Below are 25,468 nucleotides of genomic sequence, written 5' to 3' on the forward strand. Positions count from 1 at the left end.
CTTGACTGGAATTGAACCCAGGACCCTTCAGTCCCTGGGCCAATGTTCTATCTACTGAGCCAAACCAGCTAGGGAGCTTGTATGTTTTTTAAAAAATAAATGCTTTTTCAAAGACAAAAATAGATGCATAAACATGGGAAACCATGAGCCATGCTCTTGTCTTCATAGGCACAGATACTTATATTCATCTTCTCTCTATGATGTGTGTGTTTTTTGTAAAGGTATAGGCTTTGGAGTTTAGAGGGTCTGAGTTTGTTTGTTTTAAAAATAATTTGTAATTGTAGTTGACTTTTACTATTATATTAGTTTCAGGTGTACAGCCTAGTGGTTAGACATGTATATAAAACTTACAAGGTGCTCCCACCAATAAGTCTAGCGCCCACCTAACACCATACGTAGTTATTAGAGAATTATTGCCTATAATCCCTACGCTGTACTTTATATCCCTGGGTGTGTGTGTGGCGGGGTGAGTTTAAACCCCACCTTAGCTAGCTCATCGGTGAAGCAGGGAATAATGCCTTCCTTGCGCAGTCATTGCGGAAATGCAGGGAGAGAATGCAAGGAAATCTCCCAGCACGGTGCTCTGCAGTTAGGGAGCACACAGTGAATGTCAACAGCCACGGTTTTCTCTTTTCTGTCTTCTGCCTCTTGGTGGGGAGCTGTGGGTTTCCGAGGTGACTGTCTGAGGGCGGAGACAGGGCCCCTGAGCAGTGTCCTCGGCCTCAGCCACCTCACGTCCCTGTGCTGCAGCCACAGGACTTTTCCCCCTCCGAGCGCACTGGGCAGTTTCTGCTCCTCCATCTGCCTTCGCAGTGCCTCCCCACCTGCCTGGACCGCACTTGAGGGGTACAATGAACTGACTGTGGAAGACAGAGTTTATTTTCATAAGGCAGTTTGATGTTTTCAGGTAATCAGTTGGCATGTATTTATTAAGAATGGTTTTGCTAGTACGTTTTCAACATTTAGGTTGGAACAGAAAGTGGCCTTCGCAGAAATCATTTTATGTCTCCCTCGACCCCAGGTTTTATGTACGTCCCCGTTGACAACCCTGCTCAAAGCTGCACAAGTCCCTTGGAGAATGTTATATGATTTTAAAGGGTCACTGAGATTAGGACACAGAGGAGGAGGAAGACAAGAATGGTTGGAAATCACCTAGGGCAAAGCAAATTCATGCCAAAAAAAGATTTTGGGGGAGGAGCTGAACGGTACCACTAATGTCTCCAACATCCTGCTTAATAAAACTTTCATACTCAGCCATATTCCCCAAGTTTCTCAAGGACTGCTTAAGTGGGGACCCATTCAAACTAGGTGGGGACTTATTAAAGTCCAAGGAGATGATGTGTATTGGCTCTGCGTGGTCAGCTACGCCTGCAGGCCGTCAGGGAACGCAGCTCACTGCCTCCTGGGTGTCTGTCCCCAGCACACGGGGCGCTGATGCTTTGGGAACATCCTTCCTCCCCAACCCCCATCCTGGATTCTGGTCTTGAACCAAGCATGTGGCCAGCCTGGGAACAAAAACACTGTATCTGACCCTTGGACCACAGATTCTTCCCCTCCAAGACGAAGAAAGCCAAGGGGGCTGGTCACAGGAGAGGACAAAGCTGGGCCGGGGCTGTGTGCTCATCCCTCGCTGCTGCCCCAGACTCCTCTTGCCCAAGCACTGGCTCTCTCGCTCATTGGTTTCATTTTTCAGTCAGAGAGATGCTGTGACGTGAGCTGACTGAACAGAGGCAGGGACCCTGGCTTAGGTGCTGTTGAATCCCCAGCACCAGCCACCTGCTGGCTGTTTGCTGACAGTTTGATGAATCAATTAGTAACACTGCTTTCCATTCACTTCCACTCTCCCAGCTGTCCTCTCCCCAGGTCTTAGCTTCCCCCGGCAGATGGATGTTATGGCTACTCACTGCTATGTTCCAAACCATCTTTTCTTGTTACGGATTTTTAAAAGAATTATGGCTTTAAAAGAAAAAATATATAATGTTATTTAAATGCAAACAGGAAATCTGAATTCTGTTACCACATGGAGCAGAACTGCCTGGTTGGGGGGGGAGGGGGGAAATCTATGTTTTTGAAATAAAGAGAAAAATGGAAAAAGGAAGGGGGGAAGGGAGAGAGGGAAGAAAGAAAGAAGCAGAGAAAGATTGAGAAATAAGTTTGAGTTCTGGTCCTGTGGTCCTGACTCAGCCACTCATGGCATTGTAACTTGGGCCTCAGTTTTTCCATCTGTAAAATGGGAGTTTGAACTGGATCAGTTTTTAGACAATGAGTGCGTCAGAATCTCATGCAGGGAGCAGTTAATCATGCGGGTCCCTGAGCCCCATCCCCAAAGACTTTGGCTCTGGGCTGGGGGCCAGAAAACGTTTATGTTTAACAAGCCCAGCTGCAGTTGTCACAGTCAGGTTGGGAAAACAGGATTTGATGATCTCAGAGAGACTGTGGCTGACTCCAAGGATAAGACTCTGGAACTGGGAGGTGAACCAGTATTCCTCATCTCTTGGGGTAATAGTCAACCACTTTGGAACTTCCTTTAACTCTGGTTTGGATGGGAATGACTCATTAGTAAGTGCTGGCGGCGAGGGAATGGTACATTAGCATCTTAGAAATGAGCAGACTCTCAGGGTAGCCTTTGCCTTTCCTTGTTAGGACTTGTTAAATGGGATCAGGATTAACAGACACGGACTATAGTTACCTGTAGAGATGGGTACAGTCACTCCCATCAGGGAATATTTGTGCATTTTCTACGTACTTTCCCCTATGAGATATCATCTGCTCCTCAAGGCATAGGCCAGTGGTTCTCAACCTTCTGGCCCTTTAAATACAGTTCCTCATGTTGGGACCCAACCATAAAATTATTTTCGTTGCTACTTCATAACTGTAATGTTGCTACTGCTATGAATTGTCATGTAACTATCTGATATGCAGGATGGTCTTAGGCGACCCCTGTGAAAGGGTCGTTCGACGGCCAAAGGGGTCGCGACCCACAGGTTGAGAACCGCTGGCATAGACTATCACTCCCATTTCACAGATGGGCAAACAGAGACACAGAGGCTTCTTGCCAGATTAGACAGTGCTCTTAATGGGCAGACACAGGGAAAGAGCTCAGATCTCCCGATTCCTAGTGTAATGCCTTTTCCAGAGCACCATGTTGCAGATAACTGCTTATTTATTAAACAAAGGCCTGAGGAATTGTTAACAGTAGGTTTCTGAAACTTTTTACTTAAACTACTGATAAAGTTCCAGTGTAGACTGACATGACTACTCTGATGAAATCAATGATAAAAATGCTAAGAAACGCTGGGGGTGCAGTTCATGCAATCCAGTCTCATGGTGATGGGGCCTACGTGTATATAATATGTGTTTGCATACTTGTGCTTTGGACCAGAGGTTGAAAGGGATATACAAATGGTAGCAGTGACTAACCATGAGTAGCAGCATCATAGGTGGTTTTTATTTTCTTCTTTATACTTTTTATATATTGATTATATTCATGATATTTTCCATAATGAGTCATTTTTCCTTTTTTAATCCGAAAAATATACATGTAACCTGTTTATAGATACTTCAGAGTTTCTGAGATGCTTTTACATATTTGTTATTTAATGTTATGACCGTTTTGTAAGAAGTACTTTCAGTGGGTATTATTTTATTATCTCCAGTTGACAAAGGAAGTAAGTTCCCTAGTGTCAGACCACACAGATACAAGAGGATGGACTGGGACACAAACCGGATCTCCCAGCTGCGCTGACATTTCTTCCCCATCTGATCCCTGTGTTTGTATGAAGCGCTTGGCCCCTCACACACTCCTTTCGTCCTGCCCTCGCTTCCCCTCCCTCTGGGTAGCCTCTCCTAGTGCAAGGAACCCCAAAGTGGGTCTTTCCCTGGGTCTCCATCCTCACGGTGCTGGGAGAAGCCTGAGGCCCTCGGAGGGGCGGATGTCCTCACGTTGGTGGGTTGGATCCTTTCCCTCAAGTGGGCCTATTGAGACAGAAGCACAGGTGCCCTGCTGCAGGGCCCCAGGTGAGAGGCCAGGTGGGAGAGAAGCAAGTGTCCCTGGCAACACAAGTGAGGTTGAGCCACTCTTGCTGTTAGAGGGTAATCCAGGCACTGCCCACTGCATGAGCTGGATGCTAGGTGGCCACTGGAAAAGCGGTAGTGGTGCCGTGCTGTGCTTCTGTGCTGCCAGGGACTATAGATGGCTCTCTGGGTGTTGGTTTCTTTCTTCCTACAATCTGCCTATAGTCCCTGGACCACAGAACTGTGATTTTTTAAAATATATATTTTATTGATTTTTTTTATAGAGAGGAAGGGAGAGGGATAGAGAGTTAGAAACATCGATGAGAGAAACATCGATCAGCTGCCTCCTGCACACCCCCTACTGGGGATGTGCCCGCAACCAAGGTACATGCCCTTGACCGGAATCGAACCTGGGACCCTTGAGTCCGCAGGCCGACGCTCTATCCACTGAGCCAAACCAGTTAGGGCCAGAACTGTGATTTGAGTCAAAGTAGGAGAAGAGGGCAATGCTGGGTTAAGAGGGTGGCATGGGAATGGGAGGGACCTGACCGGGAATGGAACCTGAGGCCTCTTGGTGCATGTGACAATGCTCCAACCAACTGAGCCAGACCAGTCAGGGCCTGTTTTGATGTCTTGTTCTCAGATGAACAACCTGTCAAGCCATTAGCTTGTTAAGAACAGATACAGTGCCTGATCCCCACCTGAAGCTAAGAAGCAGCCCATTTGCTTCCCACCTAGACCTCAGCTATCTTCTAGCTCCTGCACATGGGGCCTCCCCCAATCCCTCCCTGGTGCCTTGTCTGGAGTTTGTACCTGACCCCCCCTCCCCCATACCCAGCACTTCATTGTACCTATCCCTGCGATTTGTGGAAAGCAGTCTTAGAAGCAGACGAGCCAGGTAGAAGTTAAAGCAGAGATCTCAGGATTTAGCCAAATACAACATATACCTTAAGTTCATATGTTCCAAAGGTGTGACCAGCAAGAACCATCGTGGCTCACAATTATCCATGGAATTGTGTGGGTTATTAAATTTGAAACAAGCAGCTCATGGTCCTGGAAAATAGAGGATTTGAGGGGGAAAAAGGGAAGAACACCTCAAACGGAAGAACTTGGTGCTTGCGAGGCTGTAGGTGGGTGGGGAGTGGGTTCTGAGTAGCTGGCAGGAGTATGTGCTGGACAAGGCCTAGGAAAGTGCCCCCCTGGGAATCTCCTCCTTGCTTGCTCTAACTCCAAACAGGCAGCGTTCTGTTTGCTCTCCCAAGACCCAGTCCTGGCATGGAGAACTAATGGCGACCTTGAGGCCTCCCTGCCCTCTGTCTGCCTGTGTCTTGTGCAACCTGATGCCATGCAGATCGAATGTGTCGTCCACCTTCTGAAGCCCCCCTGAGCCAGGAGCGGGAGAAGGGGAGAGGGTGTCTGTCTTATAAAGAAGGTGGGAGGTGACTGGGAGGGCTGGTTGCCTTGCCCTCGCCTCTACTTCTGTTCCTTGGACACTATCCAGGTGGCACAGACTCAGCAGAGTGACCCTGAACCAGCTCAGTGTCTAACCTTTGGCAAACCAGTGCCAGGAATTTGATGTGTTTGGCTGAAGTGGGCAGCAGATCTAGGTCAAAGCGGTGCTTTACACTGCAGGGCTCTGTTAACACTGTGCACATGAAGTCAGAGTGGCAGTAAGGAGTACGGATGCCCAGACTAAGGGTTCAACGAGCTGGCTGAGGGCCCGTGACTGCGTGGCTGTTGGCAGTGCCTTACCCTTCCTCAGCATCTGATTTCTCATCGATAAGATGCAGATAATAATTCCTGCCACGCCTAACACACGGGATTTTTGTGAGACTCCCAGTTGAGCCGATTTACAACACGTGATATAAAGTGGTAGAAAGCGCACGCTCCCCATATATTTCCCTCAGACAGTGGTTGTGAAGGTCACCTCAATGACCAGCACATAATAGACACTCAGTAAATTATTATAAGTAATTCTCATTGTTGCTTACAAGAATTCCAGATATGCAAGTGTGATCTTAGACCACAGAACCATATAAAATGTAAATTCTTATTTTTATCTTTTATTTTGCTGCTAGTAGGATCACACGGCCATGGGTCCCAGCCCAAGCAGATTTCTCCATCCAGGTGACATTAGTAACCCCCCTGCCATCCTCCTTGCATTTGGCAACTCCCCATTTCAGCCCTCTGCACAGCCTCTTCCCCAAACATCACTCCCATCGCACTGTCCCTCTTGAAGCACAATGTCTTTGATGGGCGTCGACCTCAGCACCCTCCAGTGTGGTCTTTGAAGCAACCTCCCTTCTCCACCCTCCAGAGCAGTCATTTATCCTCCATACCGCTGCTAGTCCTTGAGTCATCACTGACAGATGGCACACTCTGGTCTCTTCTCCCTTCTTCAGACTCAACTCTTCTTCAAAATCCAAATCAACTCCTTCTTTTGGGAAACTTCCTCTGACTTAACCAGTCCACTTCACCCAGCTGTGTTGGCTCTGTCTGTATTCTCTGGTGTTGCTTTTGCCTGACTGTGACTTTCTAAATGTTCTTTGTGCCATGTGGCAGGGACCGGGTCTTCTGTTTCTTTGGATTCCTGACCAGCACTTAGTGGGATGTGCTGCACCTGGAGGCATTCTGCAGAGATTGTCCTTGACCATGAGGCCCTCGCCTCATGATCTACATGCCTAGGCCCCTCTTTCACAGCAGAAGTTCCTTGAGGAAAGGTGCCGCCCTTCAATGAAATATCCTTGTCAGATGCCAGGGTGGGCCCCTACCTCTCGCCCCACCCAGGGAACGCTTTCAGCTGGTGCCTGCAGAGGGCAAACCCTGCATGACTCACGGTTTCCCTACTCAGGTAGAATGGTTCCAGTTCTCCAGTTAGACAGAAACCTTGCAGCCAAAAGAAACCCATGCAAGGAGTACATTGGGGCTGTGGATCAGTGTTTCTGTAGCAAACTGAGATTTTTTTTCTCCTCGTTCATTTTTCTGTGTATATCTGTGGGTAAATGCCAGGATGTAACTCCCCAGACACCTCTGGTTTGGTTCCAGGCCTCCCTGGGAGGCCCAGAACCTAAGACATCTGATGCCATGGTGTCATTGGTGGGGAGGCGCTTAGGAAGAAAGTGCAATCCTGAGCTTGCTTCGGTGTGCAGATTTGCTCCCAAGTTTCTCTTCTCTCCTTTGGTGTCTGTTCACGTGGCATCTGTGTGTGTGTTCGGCAGTGGAGCTATAAGATAGGTAAGATCCTGCCTGCCCTGGAGAGTCTCACCATCTGATGGAACTTCTAGTCACTGGTGGGAGGCCTCCATGAAGGCCCCGGAATTCCTGCTCTTCTCTCTCCCATAAACTTTTAAAGTTCAACACCAATTTGAGAATATTTTGAAAGTACGGATTCTTTCCCTGGGGAAAAAAAAGCACACATATCCAATAGTCTGCATAAAACTCCAGGAAGTTTACAGACCCCATGAAGCCCATCCACAAACCCCCTAAGTCCTAGGTAAGGAACACTCTTGTTCTTAAAAAAAAAATCAACAAGGATGAGGAGAGGAGGGGGGAAAAAGAACACCTAAAAATGGAATACAAACAGAAACAAAAGCAACTAATTCTATTTCAAATAAATAACATTACCACATCGAAGGGAGAGTAAGCAAACCAACAAATTAAAACTAATGAATATTGAATTCTAGTTAGAAAGAGTTTTTGCTACAGTGGTATGGTTTAACAATCCTGAAATACTTTTTGTGTGCTGTTGAGTTGAGCAAATAAATAAATATACTGGGGATAATGGGAGCCAGTTCTTGCTGGTGGAGAAAAGAGTTATAAATATAAAGAAAGGGCTCTAGCCGGGTTGGCTCAGTGGATAGAGCTTTGGCCTGTGGACTGAAGGATCCTGGGTTCAGTTCCAGTCAAGGGCACGTACCTCGGTTGCAGGTTCCTCCCCAGCCCGGGCCCTGTTTGGGGTGCCTGCAGGAGGCAACCAATCAATGTGTTTCTCTCATATCAATGTTTCTCTCTGTCTTTCCCTTTAAAAATCAATGGAAAGCCGTAACCGGTTTGGCTCAGTGGATAGAGCATCGGCCTGCGACTGAAAGGTCCCAGGTTCGATTCCGGTCAAGGGCATGTACCTTGGTTGCGGGCACATCTCCAGTGGGGAGTGTGCAGGAGGCAGCTGATCGATGTTTCCCTCTCATCGATGTTTCTAACTCTCTATCCCTCTCCCTTCCTCTCTGTAAAAAATCAATAAAATATATTTTTTAAAAAATCAATGGAAAAATATCCTTGGGTGAGGATTTAAACAAAAAAGTACTTTCTCTAGAAAAAAAAATAAATGTAAAATAAATGAATCTTGGATTGGATTGGAATGGAGGTATCTATAGGAGTTCCTGGGTGTGTGTGTGTGTGTGTGTGTGTGTAGATATAGACCTGAATTAAGATACACACACTTATTTATATTTCTTAGTTCCGTTTGCTAACAGGCTCAGAAGTAGACGCTCAGTCACACTGAGTACACCTGGCATCCAGATCTTGGTTTCTAAATACTGTGCTATTCTCCACTAAAAGGAACCAGGGCTCCTTGGAGAAATGGCTGCTTTTAGGGCTGAGAGAGGGAAAGTACAAAATGAGCCTAGTATCTTGTTGTACCAGAGAGCAAGGAAGTGCTAAAAAGATAATGGTGACATGTCCAAAGAACAGAGGAGTCAGAAGGGGCTCCTGTTGGTCAAGTCTGGTACAGTCTGTAACAACAGTCATATTACCATAGAGTAGTCATAGAATAAAATAGAATCTATGCCTCATACCAATGTAAAGAAAGAAAGAAAGGAGAGCTTTTCCTTATAGCAGATTTAATAAACTAGTAAATATAGAAGGAATGAAGTTAGAATATCATCATTGTGCAACTGTTATAGCAATAAATGATGTAGACAAGAATTACCAATGGGCCCAAACCGGTTTGGCTCAGTGGATAGAGAGCATCGGCCTGCGGACTCAGGGGTCCCAGGTTCGATTCCGGTCAAGGGCATGTACCTTGGCTGCGGGCACATCCCCAGTAGGGGGCGTGCAGGAGGCAGCTGATGGATGTTTCTCGCTCACTGATGTTTCTAACTCTCTATCCATCTCCCTTCCTCTCTGTAAAAAATCAACAAAATATATTTTTTAAAAAAAGAATTATCAATGGATGCCAAAACTTGGAAGTTTGATGAAGAATAGGATATTTATATAAACTGAAAGTTCCTCCTTACAAATTATTTATTAACTACAAAAGGAAAAAGTGAACACAACCATAAACAGCTGATCAAAACTAACAATACCAATAAAGAGACAAACTGACCTCATGTGCCACCTGATGTGAAGTCCTGAGAAGGACTCAACATCATTTCTACGGTGCATCTACCCAAACTGCATAACCTGAATCTAATTATGAAGAACATCAAGCAAAACAAATTGAAGGACATTCTACTAAACAACTGGCCTGTAATCTAAAAAATAAAATAAAGTAAGTCCATGTAAGAAAAAGGAAGGCTGAGGACCTGATCTAGAATAAAGAGATATAAGTGCAATGTGTGATCTGCACTGGATGCTGGATTATCAGGGAAAATAGCTATAAAATAGGACATTATTGGAACAGTTGGTGAAATTTGAATATGAATTGTGGATCAGATAATAATTTTGTATCAATGCTACATTTCCTGATTTTGATAATTGTGGGTATATAAAAAAAGTTCTTAGAAAGTACACACTGAAGTATTTAGCAATAAAAAGGGCATAAGTAGTTCAGAAAAATGTGTGTGTGTGTGTGTGTGCGCGTGCACAGATATATATGAATAAAATGGTAAGCCACCTGGGGCAAAATTTTAGCAATTAGAAAATAGCAATAAATGTTTGGGGGACATTTTTATAATCATGAAATTATATACAAATTAAAAGTAGAAAAATATTTGCACTAAGTTGGAACTATCACACATTGCTGGCAGGAGTACAAATTGATATGAGCACTTGCAGAACTCTGATAATATCTATTAAGGCTAAACATATACATCCCTAGGTCCCAGCAAGTCCACTCTTACATTTTTATTTTTTTAAATATATTTTATTGATTTCTTACAGAGAGGAAGGGAGAGAGATAGTCAGACACATCGATGAGAGAGAAACATCGATCAGCCGCCTCTTGCACATCCCCCACCAGGGATGTGCCCACAACCCAGGTACATGCCCTTGACCAGAATCGAACCTGGGACCCTTCAGTCCGCAGGCCGACGCTCTATCCACTGAGCCAAACCGGTTTCGGCACATTTTTATTTTTTTAAATATTTTTATTGATTTCAAGAGTAAGGGAGAGGGAGAGAGAGATAGAAACATCGATGATGAGAGAGAATCATTGATCGGCTGCCTCCTGCACACTCCACAGTGAGGATTGAGCCCGCAACCCGGAATCAAACTGTGACCTCCTGGTTCATAGGTCAACAACTCAACCATCGAACCATACCCGCCATGCTGAACTGCTAAAGACATGGGTGGTCTTGAGCAGCAGAGGGCTCCCAAACATGGAGTGGGGGTGGGGAACCTCTCTGTCCAGCATGCTTTAGAGCAGCGGTTCTCAACCTGTGGGTCGCGACCCCTTTGGGGGTTAAACAACCCTTTCACAGGGGTTGCCTAAGACCATAGGAAAACACAAATTGTTTTTGTGATTAATCACTATGCTTTAATTATGTTCAATTTGTAACAATGAAAATACATCCTGCATATCAGATATTTACATTACGATTCATAACAGTAGCAAAATTACAGTTATGAAGTAGCAACGAAAATGATTTTATGGTTGGGGGTCACCACAACATGAGGAACTGTATTAAAGGGTCGCGGCATTAGGAAGGTTGAGAACCACTGCTTTAGAGTGAGGTTAGGCTAAGCAGTAATGTGAAGCAAGATGACTTCTAAGAAATCATCCTACCTCTGACATTCCTGCTGGCCAGCCTCATCCCTTCCATCCTGCACCCTGCACCCTGGTCTCCAGTCGGGATCTCTTCAGCACCTGCCGAGAGGTGGCACCAGGCTGTCTCCTCATTCTGACCGTGTCCACACCTGCCCTACCTACTCTCCTTAGTCATTCAGCAACGCTCTTGATAATACATTACTACAAAGGTGCAGCAAGGACTGACTAAGCTTTTGTGCCTTTTTACAATGGAACATCGTGGTTATTCATATTGAGGTGATGGAAGAAAACTTAATAATGTGGAAAGACAGGCACCTATTATGAAGTTGGTTGCAATGTGATCTGCTTTTGGAAACTTTTTTAAAAATGCATGAAAATACTAGATGTACTTGTAAACCGGGGGGGGGGGGGGGGGGGGGGGCGCGGCTGAAAGAAAATACTAGATGTACCTCAAAATGTTGTCATATTCTCTGGGTAATGGGACTAGAGGTATTTTCTTGTTAAGTGTGATTTCTAAATTGTATAAAAATTAGCATTGATCAACTTTTATTGGCTTTTATGAAAGATTTTTTTTCTGTTCAGCAAAGCCACCTCTTTTCTGTTAACTCTGACCTGCACTTATCTTTCTGTCCCTAAACCTCATTATTGGTTCTGTACAATCCAGTATAAAGCTATAATGTCTTGTATTATTACAAGATACTTTCATTCCTGTTTATCTTATACCTTCAATGAAGAAGTTTTCTCGGGTCAAATTGTGACTTATTTTTTCACTTTCCCCATCACGTAGCACTATGCAGAAAGTGGCCGCTTGGTTGTGACTTGGTCCTGGGTCCTTCAGGCTCCACATAACTCACAGCTCTCATGGGGATGGTGCGCCCCAGGGAAGTGAGGCTTACTTATTCCTGACCCAGGTGTCCAGTCCCTGCCATTCCAGGCTGCTCAACCTATAGTCTATTCTGCCTCTATCTTCTCTAGTGACTGGGCTAATGCCCTGTCCAAAATCCAAACTGACTGTTCTCCAGTAGCTAGAGCACAAGCAGGATTAGATGGTCACCTTTGCATTTTTTTCTCATCATGTGTGAACTGTATTAGAGCTCGGGGGTTTTAGTGACTACCATTCTTTGAGAAATTGCCCCATATCCATTCTTGAAAAATGGGCCTTATTGCCATAGTGCCTACTGTGGTCCGGATCCTCTGCCAGGCAGTAGCTCTGCAAAGGTGACTGATTGCAGGGAAAGGTCCGGAGAGGCATCCCTTTGTTCTCATGCTTAGTCCACGCTGGGGGGCAGCTGTTTTACTAGCCAGCCTTCTGAATTGACCTCCGCAATGCGTTTTACTTCGTGAGTCAAACTCCAGAGACCACCGTTTAACACTATTAACATCTCTCTTTTCCATCGCTAAATCAGAAGGGTGACATAGTTTACTTACACAAGGCTGAGAACAGGCGACCCTGATTTTTCTTGACAGTTTTATTTCAAATGCATTCAGACATGATTCTCCATAGATACTTGAAGGGCTGTCAGGTAGAAGGAGGACAAGATTTGTTCTGTAACCAAATCCTATTGATTCTACAACCCTAACGTTGCTCCAGTTTTGCTCTTTCTCCATCTCCCTTGCCACGGTCCTGGTCCAGACCACCTTGCAGCCTTGCCTGGATGGCTGCGATGGCCTCCTAACCCGTCCGCCAGCCTGTCCAGTCTTGCTCCTCTAATCCTTTCGCAGAGAGCCTCAATAATCTGTTTAAATTGTAAATCTGATCACACCACGCCTCTGCTTCAAATCCTGTAATGCTTCTGCACTGCCTTCAGGATAAACTCTAAACTCCTTAGTGTTGCTTTTAAAACCCAGTCCCTGCTTAGCTCGCTAGCAGGACGCCTCCCAGATGTCAGCTTTACCAAACCGCTTGCACACCAAACCCCCAACACTTCTTATTCTCTTACCTCCAGATTTTGCTGAGAACATTTCCCCTCCCCTCTTCACGTAGTTAGCTTGTCTTCCAGGTGTCACCCTGATGTCACTTCCTCCAAAAGCCTACCCCAGTCATAGCCTCTATGAGCTTTGCTTACCTATAAAATAGATACCTGCACTACCTACTTCTCACATTTTGAGCAAGATGAGATCATGAATGTTAAATTACTTGTAAAAGCCTTAAAATGAAAGATATTATTTATCATCTAATCTGCGACTTGCCGCTTGCTAATTTTAGTTTTGCAACTGCATTACAAAACACAGTGCCACATGGGAAGTCTGGCTGCTGCAGGCAGAGCTGAGAATGAGGACAGAGAGATCTACTTTCCCTGTGTCACAACACTGCCCTCGGGAAAAGACAACAGTGGGATCAAGAGCGCCTATTTAGCCTGGCCGGCGTGGCTCAGTGATAGAGCATAGACCTATGAACCAGGTCACAGTTTGATTCCTGGTCAAGGCACATGCCCAGGTTGTGGGCTCGGCCCCCAGTGTGGGGGTGTGCAGGAGGTAGCCAATCAATGATTCTCTCTCATCATTGATGTTTCTATCTCTCACTCCCTCTCTGAAATCAATAAAAATATATTTTAAAAACAAAATAGGAAATACATTAAAGCAATATAAAATAAATAAATAAATAAAAGAGCGCCTATTTAGCTAAGCTCTGTCAAAGGCCCATTGTTCCTGCCATTAGGGAGATTCCTTGGAGCCTAATTACTAAAACAAGAGTGGGACCCCAATGTTTTAAATCGCCGTGAAAATCAGCAGAAACCAAACTATACACATATGCAATAGACCTTCCTTCTGGGCCCCTTCATTGATGCTTCAAGTCAAGAATAGTTAATGCATTTCACCTCCCCTTTGGCTAGAAAAACCCAATGAAACCATTTAACTTGAACGTTTTTTATTAGGAACCAGGGGATTGAGCTGCTTATCCCTCTCTAACAGTCGAGAACAGGTCATCAGGCCCAGGATGGAGAGGTTGTCCACGTGCTGTGGTGTGCTTTGTTGCACTTGCTTAGGGCCTGGAAGGAAAGGTGGCGCATCGGAGGTTGGCAGTAACTGGTGTTAGCCAAAACACCAACAGCCTGGGGAGAGCCTTCTACTTTCCTTCCAACTCCACTCAAGGCTGGAGCATGCCAGGAGACAGAGAATGCGGCTGGAGTGGGTAGAGCACAGCAGTGTTGTCTGAACCTCCGACTTCGTTCAGTGCTACTTCACTTGCCTGCCCTCCACTCTTCTTGCCGTTTAGTGATCAGGTATTTGAAGAACTCATACACAGACCATGCAATGGCTGTGGAGGGAATCTGGTAAATTACTCTAGCTTGCACCCCTCGGAAGTAGGCGGTCACACCACCTACTTGATATACCGTCCTGAAGGCACTAGCCATGCCTGTAATATGTCCTGTGAAGTTTGAGTTCAAAGCCAGGGATTCCTGGGTGTTGAGCAGTGTTTTGCAAACGTCCAGTGGGGTTGTGACAGCGGCAGCTACAGCTCCTGCACAGGCTCCGGAGACAACATGGGAGCTGGGGTTGTACCGTCTCTGGGGGTTAAAGTGCTCCTGCAGGAATTCATAGGTCATGAAGTGAATGGCTTGGAAGGGAACGTTCATGGCCAGCTGGGTGGTGTAGCTGCGGTAAAAGGCTCCGGCCCCTTCATTCTGCCACACTGCCCGTACACAGTCTGTCACCCGGTGGTAAGGTGAGTTGTACATCTGCATCCTTTGCTTGACCACTGGCAATGCCATCAACGAGAAGGAAGAAACGGCGACAACCACCAACCGGTGAGCAAGTGTCCAGATTCAGAGCCCAGGGGAGCGGATCAGCCAAGGGAATGGAGACAGAAAAAAATGTGAGCGAGCTGTCAGCCTGATACGGTTTCCCTTCTTTGAGAGAAGGGGATCTGAGAGGGTTTGCAAAAAGCCCAAAAATAATGGACCCACTTTCAGTGGGATTTCTTTAAAACCAGCTAAATAACACCTAAGATAGAGGGTTTCCTTGAAATAAGTAATTACCTCTGATTGTATCATGATTATGTTACCTTTTTGTAACTCCCGAAACAAGAAATGACTTGGTGGCAGTGAACACAGTGCATCCTCAGGTACTACGAGCACCTAACTCGTACCACATGAGGACGGTTATACCTCCCACAGAAAGAAAACAAAAGTCCTAGCCAAGAGTCTGGCTTCAGTTCCCAAATATGTATCTTCTACTCCCTCAGGTAGACATGGTATGAGCTCTGTGGATCTTCACTTTAGTTTTGGCCCTTTGCACACCATGGCCTTGCCCGGACAGGCAAAGAACTGGAAGTTAAGGAACATGGCAATTATGCTATCCCTTCATATTTGCTTGAGTACCTCATCATCCAACTAAAATGCCAAGATCCAAGCCACAGAGCAGGGACTGAACTCTACAATTCACCCTTTCATTCCTATCTCAACGATCTTTATTCCAACAAGGCAGTATTTTCAAATGTGAAAATCCATCTTGATCTCTTTGAAGTGAAATAATCTGCTAATATTTCAGATGAGATCAATTGCACTACAAAGGGGACTTCCAAGAAGGCCCAGAAACAGGCCAAGTAGAGCCATATCTTTTTCTAAGGAAGCCTTAAAGATGAATTAAACTCAATGGATATGCTACCAGTCCAAGGGGCTCTTCCTAAATTCGGACATGGACGGAGCACCCTCTAGTGGTAAGACAAGGTAACGTGGCAGGAGTTCCCACCAAAACTCAGGTGTTTCTCAGCTTTCTTCTGCAAACCAGAAATAATAGATGCAGATGCAGGTGCCCACAAAGGGAAAGTTTGAGAAATGATTACCTTCAGCTGGATTCATGGCTGCATCATGAAGTAATGTAGCTACACACCCGGCCGCACCTGCAAAGGAGAAAACAACTGCCACATGTGAGGTCTGGAGAGGGCGACTGATTCACTGAGGCTCAGAGCGAAGGGAAGTGGCTGTGCTAAACCACAGCGGGGTGAGGGAACGCTGAGAGCCAGTTCAAAAGATGGGAACCTACTGCTCCTAAATTCCTGTTCTGAGAAATGAAGATATTTGTTCCCACCAACTTAGTAAGGTCACCAATGTACTTTCCACATCTAGAATACTAAGGGCAGGAAGAATCAAAGAAAATGGCCCAGATTTTATCCATAAAGATTCCAAGAATAGGCCCTGGCCAGGTAGCTCAGTTGGTTAGAGCATTGTCCTGATACGCCAAGGTTGGGTGCTCAATCCCTGATCAGGGCACATACAAGAACCAACCAATGAATGCATTAATAAGTGGAACATCAAATTGATTGTTCTCTCTAAAATCAATTTTTAAACTTTCTTTAAAAATTATGGTTCCAAGAATAAATTCACTTCATGCCCCAAATAGGAAGCAGATACACTGCTGCCAAGGAATGCCAGCACATCAACTGCCTCCAGAGGGCGGAGGACATGAGGGGCAGGTGCCAGATCATCACCAAAGAATCTCACCTTCTATCCCGATGCCCCTATGCAGCCCAACCTGCCTCCAAATCTTAACATCTGTCCATCTACCTTTCAAGTCCCGAACTACCATATTCCTCACCCTCTGCTCTCTACACTCATTTTGGTTTTTGGGCGATCCTCAATCTCCAGGCTGCTACTGGAGATTCCCTTACTTCCATAACTTCAACCCTCTGGTTTCTCCATACAGAAGTCCCTTGGCCCCACCCCCATTCACTTGTTGAGGTCTTGTCATGTCCTCAATGACAAAAACTGCCACTAGTCAGTTGGGATCCTGAAAAGGTGAGGCGAAGAGCTGGGGCTCCATTAGTGTCTTCCTTGGGTGGCTGGGTCACCTCCGATCCTGCTGAGGAGCAGGACACCACCCGACTACCAAGAATATACAACGGGGTAGTTCAGTGTGTGTCTCCACATTACCAGGGCATTAGCAGTTGATGCCAGGGAGATGATGAGAGGAAAGAGTCAAGCTGGTAGGTAAGGGAGGATATTGTAACCCTTTGTTGAGGTGCCCCAAAGGAGGGGTGGGGTTGAAGCGGCCGGTTGTCTGAGAACATCAGGTTTGGAAGTCCCTCCCCTATAATCTGGCCTACCCCAGCCCAAAGCTTCAGCTCCAAACCATGCTGAGACTGGAAAGCATTGATAGCAGCAAAGCCCAAAGAGTTGGGAAAATGGGGGAACCAGCACAGGAAGGCTCAATACCATTGGCAATATGGCTATTGCCCCCAGGATGGATTACATCACTCAATGTCTTTTTTAATTTTTCGTAGCAGGCAAAATAGAGGGCATGGGCAGGCCCTGCGCCTGTTGCTGTGACATTCAGCCCCCGCATGGGCCTCCACAGGCCCTCGGTTCTTATAATCCTCCAGAGAGCCTCCAACACATTGCGATAGCGGGCCGCTGGGTCGGGCTGTAGGCTCTGCATTCGGGTCTGAAATTACAGAAAGGAGAAGTGCAATGTCAGTAAGGACAAGTTCTCACTCAACCTCAACATTCAGGCTTTAGGCACTATGCAGACCTTCTTTGTGGCATCAAGCCAGTGGGCAGGAGTGATACCTGCCATCCAGTTTTGCTTGCTTCCAAATTTATATCCGATCTTTCTAACCCTTGGACCTTTCTTTTCCTACTCATTTATGACCCTAAGAACAGAATAACATTATTTTCCCCGAGAATATCACCCCTTGGTAAGTGTCCTGGAACTCCAAAGTGATTCACAGCCCCAGCAACAAATATCAAGCCTGTGTTTCAGATGTTTTTGTGCCTTATAACTCAGGCTAAGAACTCTACAAATGGATTCTAAAGTCAAGTATTTAATGTCTGCACATACTGATGCACTTCTGAAGGCTGATCGGAGGCCTCCTTCCTGACCAAATACTACACTGTTAATGAGATGAAGATGGCTCATCTTTTGATAAAACTGAGAGTTGATAACCTGACTTTTTTCACAGTGTTTGGCATTGACAGCTGGGTCTGTAAGATCAAATCTTGGCAAAAGTAGCATTCCTAATAGATACTGCTCTAATTTCCTAGGAAGAAAATTTACCCTGAAACTATGAAGTTGGAAATCAACCTAGTCTCTAAAATTGAAGAGGCTTTCAAAATTCTTTTTTTTTTTTTTTTTTTTTTTTTTTAAATATATTTTATTGATTTTTTACAGAGAGGAAGGGAGAGAGATAGAGAGTTAGAAACATCGATCAGCTGCCTCCTGCACATCTCCCACTGGGGATGTGCCCGCAACCCAGGCACATGCCCTTGACCGGAATCGAACCTGGGACCTTTCAGTCCGCAGGCCGACGCTCTATCCACTGAGCCAAACCGGTTCCGGCGCGGCTTTCAAAATTCTAATCTAAATTGACCAAATCCCCAAACTGGCATCAGTGAATAAAATCAGTCTCTGTAAAATATAATCTTTGGAACCTCCAGAGGGTTCAAAAGATTGGAATGAAAAGTTTATTGTAGATACATTTTTTCTTTTAACTTCTGTTACATGTAATACCATGGACGAATCCAACAAGCATAATATTAAATGAAGTAAGTCAGACACAAGAGTGTATATTGTATGATTCCATTTATAGTATACGAGTCTGTCAATGTACCAGTAAAAAAATGTCCAAGCTTGTAGAGAATTTTTTAAGAGGTTATTTGAGCCAAACTGACAACATATGCCAGGGAAGGGAGCAAGATCTCAAATGTTCCCAGTAGTCACTTTGTATGATATTCCTTGGCAAAGTTTTATTAAAATTCGGAAAATGAATCTTATTTGAAATACTTCCCACAGAGGAAGTTTCTCTGAAGGTTATGTCTCTCAATGAAGATCTCTTGTCTATTAATCCATTTCAAGATTAAGATGGCACAGGGACTCACAGAATATAAAATCAGTATCTAGTGCCTGGAACACAACAGGCACCCAAAATGTGTTTGTTGAAGGAATAAGTGAAAGCCTTAATGAACCTTAGCTGTGTCTGCACCAGTTCAAAAAGTAGCAGATCAGCCACTAGTGAGCCAGTAGGGATAACTAAAGCCCAAGTACAGTTTAAATTCCTACTTCCATCTAATCACTGACTGAATCTGCATTTAAAAGCTTGAACCTTGCCCTAACCGGTTTGGCTCAGTGGATAGAGTGTCGGCCTGCGGACTCAAGGGTCCCAGGTTCGATTCCAGTCAAGGGCATGTACCTTGGTTGCAGGCACATCCCCAGTAGGAGGTGTGCAGGAGGCAGCTGATCGATGTTTCTCGCTCATCGATGTTTCTAACTCTCTATCCCTCTCCCTTCCTCTCTGTAAAAAAGCAATTAATAAAAAAAAAAAAAAAAAAAAAAGCTTGAACCTCCTGTTGGCCATCTGGAACCCAAGAGTAATGCCTTTTAAAAGGAAACTAACTGAATTAACAGAATCCAGATTAACAGGTCCTAGTTAGCCACAAGCAATCCACATTCCTCTATATTATTTCTCTATTTTCCTGCCTGCTACCAACAAAGAACTGGAAGCTTGAAAGCTTAATTACTGTAAGTTCAATCAAAAATACACAGTATAACAACACATTTGTTTCCACTTCTCAAAAAAAAAAAAAAAAAAAAAAAGGAACTCTAATCCAATATAGGGTTGTGCTTACTGATCTTTCACATCACCCAGGGGCATAAAACCCATCAGATGAATTATTCAGAGAGACTATACGTCTTTGTTGGCTATGGCTACTAATAGATAAATTGGGCCCAGTGGCTTAACAATTATGTGTTTCCATATATTTGTTTGAAACTGATCTTATATAGGGAGAATGTTCAGAAATTGTACTGCTTTACTGGAGTCAATAGCATATTTAGGTAACCAGTCTACTTTTTAAAAAATATTTTTTTATTGATCTCAGAGGGATAGAAACATTAATGATAATGCATGATTGGCTATCTCCTGTACATCCGCACTGGGGATCAAGCCTGCAACCCAGGCATGTGCCCTGACCAGGAATTGAACCATGACCTCCTGGTTCATAGGTCAATGCTCAACCACCAAGCCACACTGGCTGGCCTAGGCAACCAGTTTTGAAAGATCTGGCCTCAGAGGTAAGACCTTTGAAAGCTGGAGGTAAGCTACTCTGAATATTTTACACACATCTAAACCTAACTCACAATTCTAATTCAATGGAAGTAAGCCCTTATAAAGAGGACCCAGGCATAAGTTTGCCAATTATAAAAATGAATATATTTTTCCCAAATGTGTGGGCCAATAAATCTCAATTTTGGAAAAAGATGAAATCTCTAAAAATTAATAGCCTTCAATATAAAAATCCCGGCTTTGAAGAAAAGCCAAACAAACTATTAGGGAGATCAGTGGTTTGGTAAGACAAGCCACATTTGAGTCAGAAAGCCTGAGTTTAAGCCCCAGCTTAGCTAAATGTGTGGTCTTGGGTATGTCAACCTTTCTGAGCTTCAGTATTAAACATACTACTGCATAGTCTATAGCATAAGATTAAGAATGGCTGGCTCAGAGAGCTGTTGTGAGGATTCAAAGATTTAAGGCATGTAAAAGCCATTGGTAATTTATAAGGTATTAGAAATAGGCTTTTTATTGTATTCAAATATGGTTCTCAGAAATATTAGTTCATATCTTAGAATTTACAGATCATGGCAGTGTTGTAAATTGTATGTCATTCCACAAATATGCATGGACAACTAACTGGTCCTTAACCACTAATAAATCAAGTTTAATTTAGTTTTTTGTTTTTTGTTTCATTTTTAAGCTTCTCTGTGCCCTGGCTGATGTGGCTGTTGGTTGGAGTGTCATGCCATATGCTGAAAGGTCTTGGGTTTGATTCCCAGTCAGGGCACAGATCTAGGTTACAAATTTGACCCTCAGCCTGTCCCGTCAGGGAGCATGTGGAAGGCTACTGATCGATATTTCTTTCACATTGATGTTTCTTTCTTTTTCTCTCTCCTCTTCCCTCCCTCCCTCCCTCCCCCCCCCCCCCCCCCCCACCTCCCAGTCTCTAAAAATCAATGAAAATGTCCTCGGGTGAGGATTAGTTTCTCTGTAGCTATAATTATATGTCCAGCTTTTAACCCGTAGGCCAGGTTCCGGAACCAGCACTACTGTGAAATTCTGTGCTTTACTTGGTTCTGGAAATCTGCTTTTGAGATGCTGTATGGAAGGCTTGGGAGTCACAATGGGTTCAAATCACGACTGTACCACTTAAATTATATGACCTTGGACAAGTTACTTAACTTGCCTCCTTTTCTTCATCTGTAAAATATTGAAAATGGTGTCTACTTCATGAAGTTGTCTCAATGATTACATAAATAAATGAATATAAGGCATGGCAGATAGTGCTTGGCAAGTAAGAACAGTTGCCATTTATTGAATATTTATTGTTATTATTAGATGCAAGAAAATCAAATACGTCAATGTTTCCATTTCTTAATCTTTCGTCAAATGTGTATAGATATCCATTTACATCTGGAGTTTAGAAAAATGCCCCTCTAACTTATGGGAGTAGATTATTTGCTTCACTATTACAGAGCCAAAAAGTGGCACCTTGGTGACTGGTGGGTACTTTGCCAGATGGTTTTGAGAAGAGTTCTGTCTGCTTTGAGTTGCAGAGCCTATCCCTATAGAGCCTGGTACTTGCCTCCCAGAAAAGGAAAACTGGGATTTATTTGGGTTCTCAAACAATCCTATGACTATGGAAATAGTTGGCTGAATAATTACGGCCTAGCAAGGCTATGCTCACTTCCCATGGTCCCTCCCAAGGACATTTTAAGTTGACTTGACCCAGATAAGCGGCTGGGGGTACACAGAGTAGCACGGCAAGAAGCAATGTCAGCTTTCATTTGCTAATACTATGGTTGCACTAGAGGCTCCAACACAGATAACTGCCCCTAGCCTTCAGGTACAGTTGGGAAGCTCTTCTTCACTACCACTCATTTATGGTGAAGAGGAAGAAGAGCTGCCAGGGACAAGTGAACTGTGAATGTGAAGCCTTTTCTGAAGGAAGAGGTTTGAATTTTACTTTCATGTCTGCACAAGTCTTTAACATACGTCCTGACACCAAATCCTACTGATCTCACCTAGTTCTTCCCTCTAGTCATTTAAGTCCCAGCATTAATGACAAATGAAAATGATTCTTCTAAAGTAGTTTTTGTGTTTTTGAAGACTCTTTAGCATTTTTCTTCCAGATTAAAAAATTATTTCTTTTAATGTAGGGCAATGAGGCATGACTACAATGTTGTATGACTAAGTGAAAAAAAAAATTCTAAAGCTTATGTAAATGAGTTCTTCAAAAATAACTGTAGTTACCTTGGAAGGCTAGAAGTGACTCCTGGCAATGCTGTGGTTATGCAAAACATTCCTGGCACTCTTCTTCAGAAGGGGTTCCCTCAGTGGATTTCTCAGTCTAGGAGTTCATAGGTCTAGCTTTTTGGTCCCACCTTATCTTTGACCGTAGTCAGTATTACACATTTTGACCTCCCACCTTATCTGACATACTTGATTCTGAATGGTCTCAGTTACTAAAAATTCAATTCCATTTTGTCACAGGACAAAGATTTGCCCCCTCCAAATATTCTAGATTGGCATTTCTAACAGAGGAATTTGTAAAATGTTTACAACAACAATAGCATTATGTAAATACATGGAGTAAGTAGTTATAATATTTCCAAGTTAGTTACATTGCATTGTATCTTTCAAGGCATTAAATAATTTTCATTGCATTCCTTGATCTAGTTTTCATTTGATACCTAGCCTGAAACAGAGCACCCTAGACCCTGCTCTTCACTCACAGTCTAAGTATAGTGACGTTACTTTGCAGTTAGATCATATTAACTTTTGGATATACAGCACTGACAATTCAGTCATTCAGCCTAGCCTCTATTACATAAATGTCTGAATCTTTTTCATTTGTAGTTAACCAATTTACATTTCAATATTGTTAGAGCATTAACCATCTTACTCCTCTCTGGTGGATTTTACTGTTTATTCCTATTCCTCCCCATTGACAAGGGCATTTAAAATTCTAATGTCCACTTTAGCCAAGGGCATTCACCCTTTCAATGGGTACGGCTCCTGTTCGGAGTTACCTTTGCAATGTACTAGCATCCTACTACCACCTCAGTGTCATCCACAAAGCTTACTAAGCCCTTTCCCCATTTCCGCATCCACATTACTAATGAAAACATGAAACGGTCCTGGAACCAGGGAAAAGCAGAAGAGACAGACTGCATTTCTCAAACTGATCCCCTCCTTTCGAATATATAACACTTTCCTTATCTGAGGCAAAAGCATGCATCAAAGAGCTGACAGGATATTGCCTGACTATACCCTCAACGTGGAAAGGAGCCGCCCGTCTCTGCCGTATTTATTTCAAGAGACGCCCCTCAAGTTTACTTCTCAATTTAGTTCTCACTTCTTTTTTAGCGGCTGGTACCTTAGCTCATGCACAAGAACTGTAACGAATAACCCGTTTCCCCTCTTCGCCCAGCTTTCTTCAGAAGGACCTGACTTCTGTATCCACTAATCAGCCTGCGTAATTCCACCCAAATCATGCCCTCGAAATGAGCCCATATAATCTTCTTCACACTTACATCCTACATCCTCTTTCTGATACCGTAATGCTTCCCTCCTAGGCCACTTTCCCGCTTTGGTCAACTCCAGATGGCTCAAGAAATACACTGTCCGCTCCATCTCTCAGCTGGGAGCTGATGTGCTCCCTGCATACAGGACACAATCCTGATCCCAGCTCAGTCTTCACGTTCAGGAAATAGGTGGGGTGTCGCGCTTGCTGCCCAGAGAAACCGAAACCTCTTCCCCACGTTACTCCCAGGCCGGCACTCAGCACAATAATCTCCAATCGCTCCCCGGCTACATGGATTAAGTAAACCTTTCATCTAGCTGAGCGGTCCCAGATTCTGATCCCTGCCCCGTCACTTTTGGGGGAGACACAGCAAGGAGCTTGTAAAAGCGCTGGACCTCCCCAGCCGCTAAGGGTCTGGTGCATGCCCGTTGGCTTCCCTTTAATCAAGTCAGGGGCGCTTAGCTGTTCTCATCCCCTCCCACCCTATTCCTGCTACATCCCAGCTGAGATCCAGGGCTTGGGCTGACGGGTTTTCGTTCCAGCGTCCCGAGTCCCGAGTCAGATCTCACTGACGGGTGCCAATGGGTCCTGGTTCCTGGCTGGGGTCAACTCCCAGCCGGGACCTTGCTTGCATGGAGCACCGGTCGAATTGTGTGCTGGTGGCAGAGCCAGGAAAGAACTCATGTCGGCTGCGGCTCTGGGCCTGGGTCCCGGCTCCGGACTGGACCCCGGGGGCGGGTCAGCCCTAGGTCGGGTTCGGAGCCGGTCTGAGTCTCACCTTGACGCAGTCGATAGGGTACATCACGCAGTGCTCCAGAATCCCTGCCACGGCGCCCGCCACCATGTGCGTAGTGACAGTGGCTCCAGCCGGCAGCGCCTCGTAGTCCGGGCCGGAGTCCGGATCCTGCCGCACCGGGGGCCTGCAGGCCCCGGCCTCCCCGCCGCCGGCCCCCCGGCCCACGCCCCGCTGCAACCACCCGTCCAGCAGCGCCGACTCCCCGGGGCTCCGCCCCGGCGCAGCCGCCGGCCCCCCCGCCACACCGCCAGCACCCCTCCCCTCTAGCTCCATCCACCCGGGGCAGCCACGGCGCCCACCCTCGCCGCCGCTGCCGCCACCGCCGCCGCCGCCCCCCGGCCCCGTTGCGTCGGCCTCAGGCGCGGCCCAGCGAGCCCCTGTCCTCCCGCTCCCGCGTAGCCCCGTGGACACGCCCCCCACCCGTCATTGGTGCGGCGGCCAAACTAGCCCAGCCCCTTTGGTTACGTAGAAAACTATACCTGCGGTATTGGTGCAGGGGCCTGTCATTCTTCCGTCCGCAGGCGAGGCTCCCACCCCTTTCCCTTTGATCTTTGAAGCTTCTTGTTTATTGGCCGCTGATTGGCCGACATGTGAAACTTAAGGCTGAACTTTGAGAAGCTCAACCACCCTTGATACTTGGCCGCACCACGTCGGGATCCGATTGGCTACATGAAAGAGAGCGGAGCGCCCAGGGACCCTAGAGGCCGGGGTTCTGCCTGGGACCGGCGCCCGCGGGGCTCTCGGCGCCGCGGGTCGGGTCGCCTTGGGGAGCGGTGCCAGGCCTCAAGGTCAAACCGCTGACTGCGGCCGTTACGACCCGCGCTCGAGCGCCCGCCCCAAGTCCTGAGGCGCGCGGGTGCCCAGGCCGAGAGCTCTGTTCCCGCGGGATCTCCGACTCGCGAGGCGGAGCCGGCCAGAGTCGGGCATCCGCTGGCAGGGCTCGCGGGTCTGTTCGGGAACCTGTTGCGACATGCGGGCGGCGGCCCTTTCGACTCCGGTCGGGCCTGGACTGCCGGCCCTGCTGGCCGCGCGCGCGCGAGCGGACTCCCGAGGGCACGGCGCTCCGCAGGCCCCACCCCGCACCCCGCGCCGAGTTTGCACCCGAAGTAGCCCAGCAAACCCCACCGTCGTTGAATGAATGAGTTCCCCGGGTGCCCGCTGGCATGGGGCCCAGCGCCCGGCGAAGAACTGGAGGCCGGGAAGAGAGATGTCGAAACAGGG

The 25,468-nt window shown here is 45.9% G+C and overlaps 1 protein-coding gene across 6 annotated transcripts; it reads right to left on the minus strand.

Annotated features, from left to right (window-relative positions):
* Positions 1 to 13,791: 13,791 nt before the first annotated feature.
* SLC25A28 (solute carrier family 25 member 28) lies at positions 13,792 to 24,579 on the minus strand. Of its 6 annotated transcripts, none has more exons than XM_081105343.1 (4): positions 24,230 to 24,579; positions 17,095 to 17,323; positions 15,726 to 15,782; positions 13,792 to 14,639 (listed from the first exon to the last, which is right to left on the minus strand). In XM_081105343.1, exons 1-4 carry the CDS (start codon positions 24,518 to 24,520, stop codon positions 14,122 to 14,124), a joined length of 1,095 nt encoding a protein of 364 aa, XP_080961469.1. In that variant the 5' UTR covers positions 24,521 to 24,579; the 3' UTR covers positions 13,792 to 14,121. The 6 variants fall into 6 exon arrangements, with proteins under 6 accessions (XP_080961469.1, XP_080961470.1, XP_080961472.1 ...); XM_081105344.1 differs by having other exon boundaries at positions 16,813 to 17,323; positions 24,230 to 24,331; XM_081105346.1 differs by having other exon boundaries at positions 16,551 to 17,323; positions 24,230 to 24,304.
* Between the last annotated feature and the right edge of the window lie 889 nt (positions 24,580 to 25,468).

The sequence above is a fragment of the Myotis nattereri genome, assembly GCF_964212035.1.
Source record: "Myotis nattereri genome assembly, chromosome: 13".
NCBI classification, from domain to species: domain Eukaryota; kingdom Metazoa; phylum Chordata; class Mammalia; order Chiroptera; family Vespertilionidae; genus Myotis; species Myotis nattereri.

Excerpts from the sequence above, each read along its gene's own strand:
- SLC25A28 (XM_081105343.1), bottom strand. The coding sequence starts at position 24,520 with ATGGAGCTAGAGGGGAGGGGTGCTGGCGGTGTGGCGGGGGGGCCGGCG. Across the intron at positions 17,324-24,229 it reads ACCCTATCGACTGCGTCAAG|ACCCGAATGCAGAGCCTACA; the intron begins GTGAGACTCAGA and ends CTGTAATTTCAG. Across the intron at positions 14,640-15,725 it reads AGCCATGAATCCAGCTGAAG|TGGTCAAGCAAAGGATGCAG; the intron begins GTAATCATTTCT and ends TGGCATTGCCAG.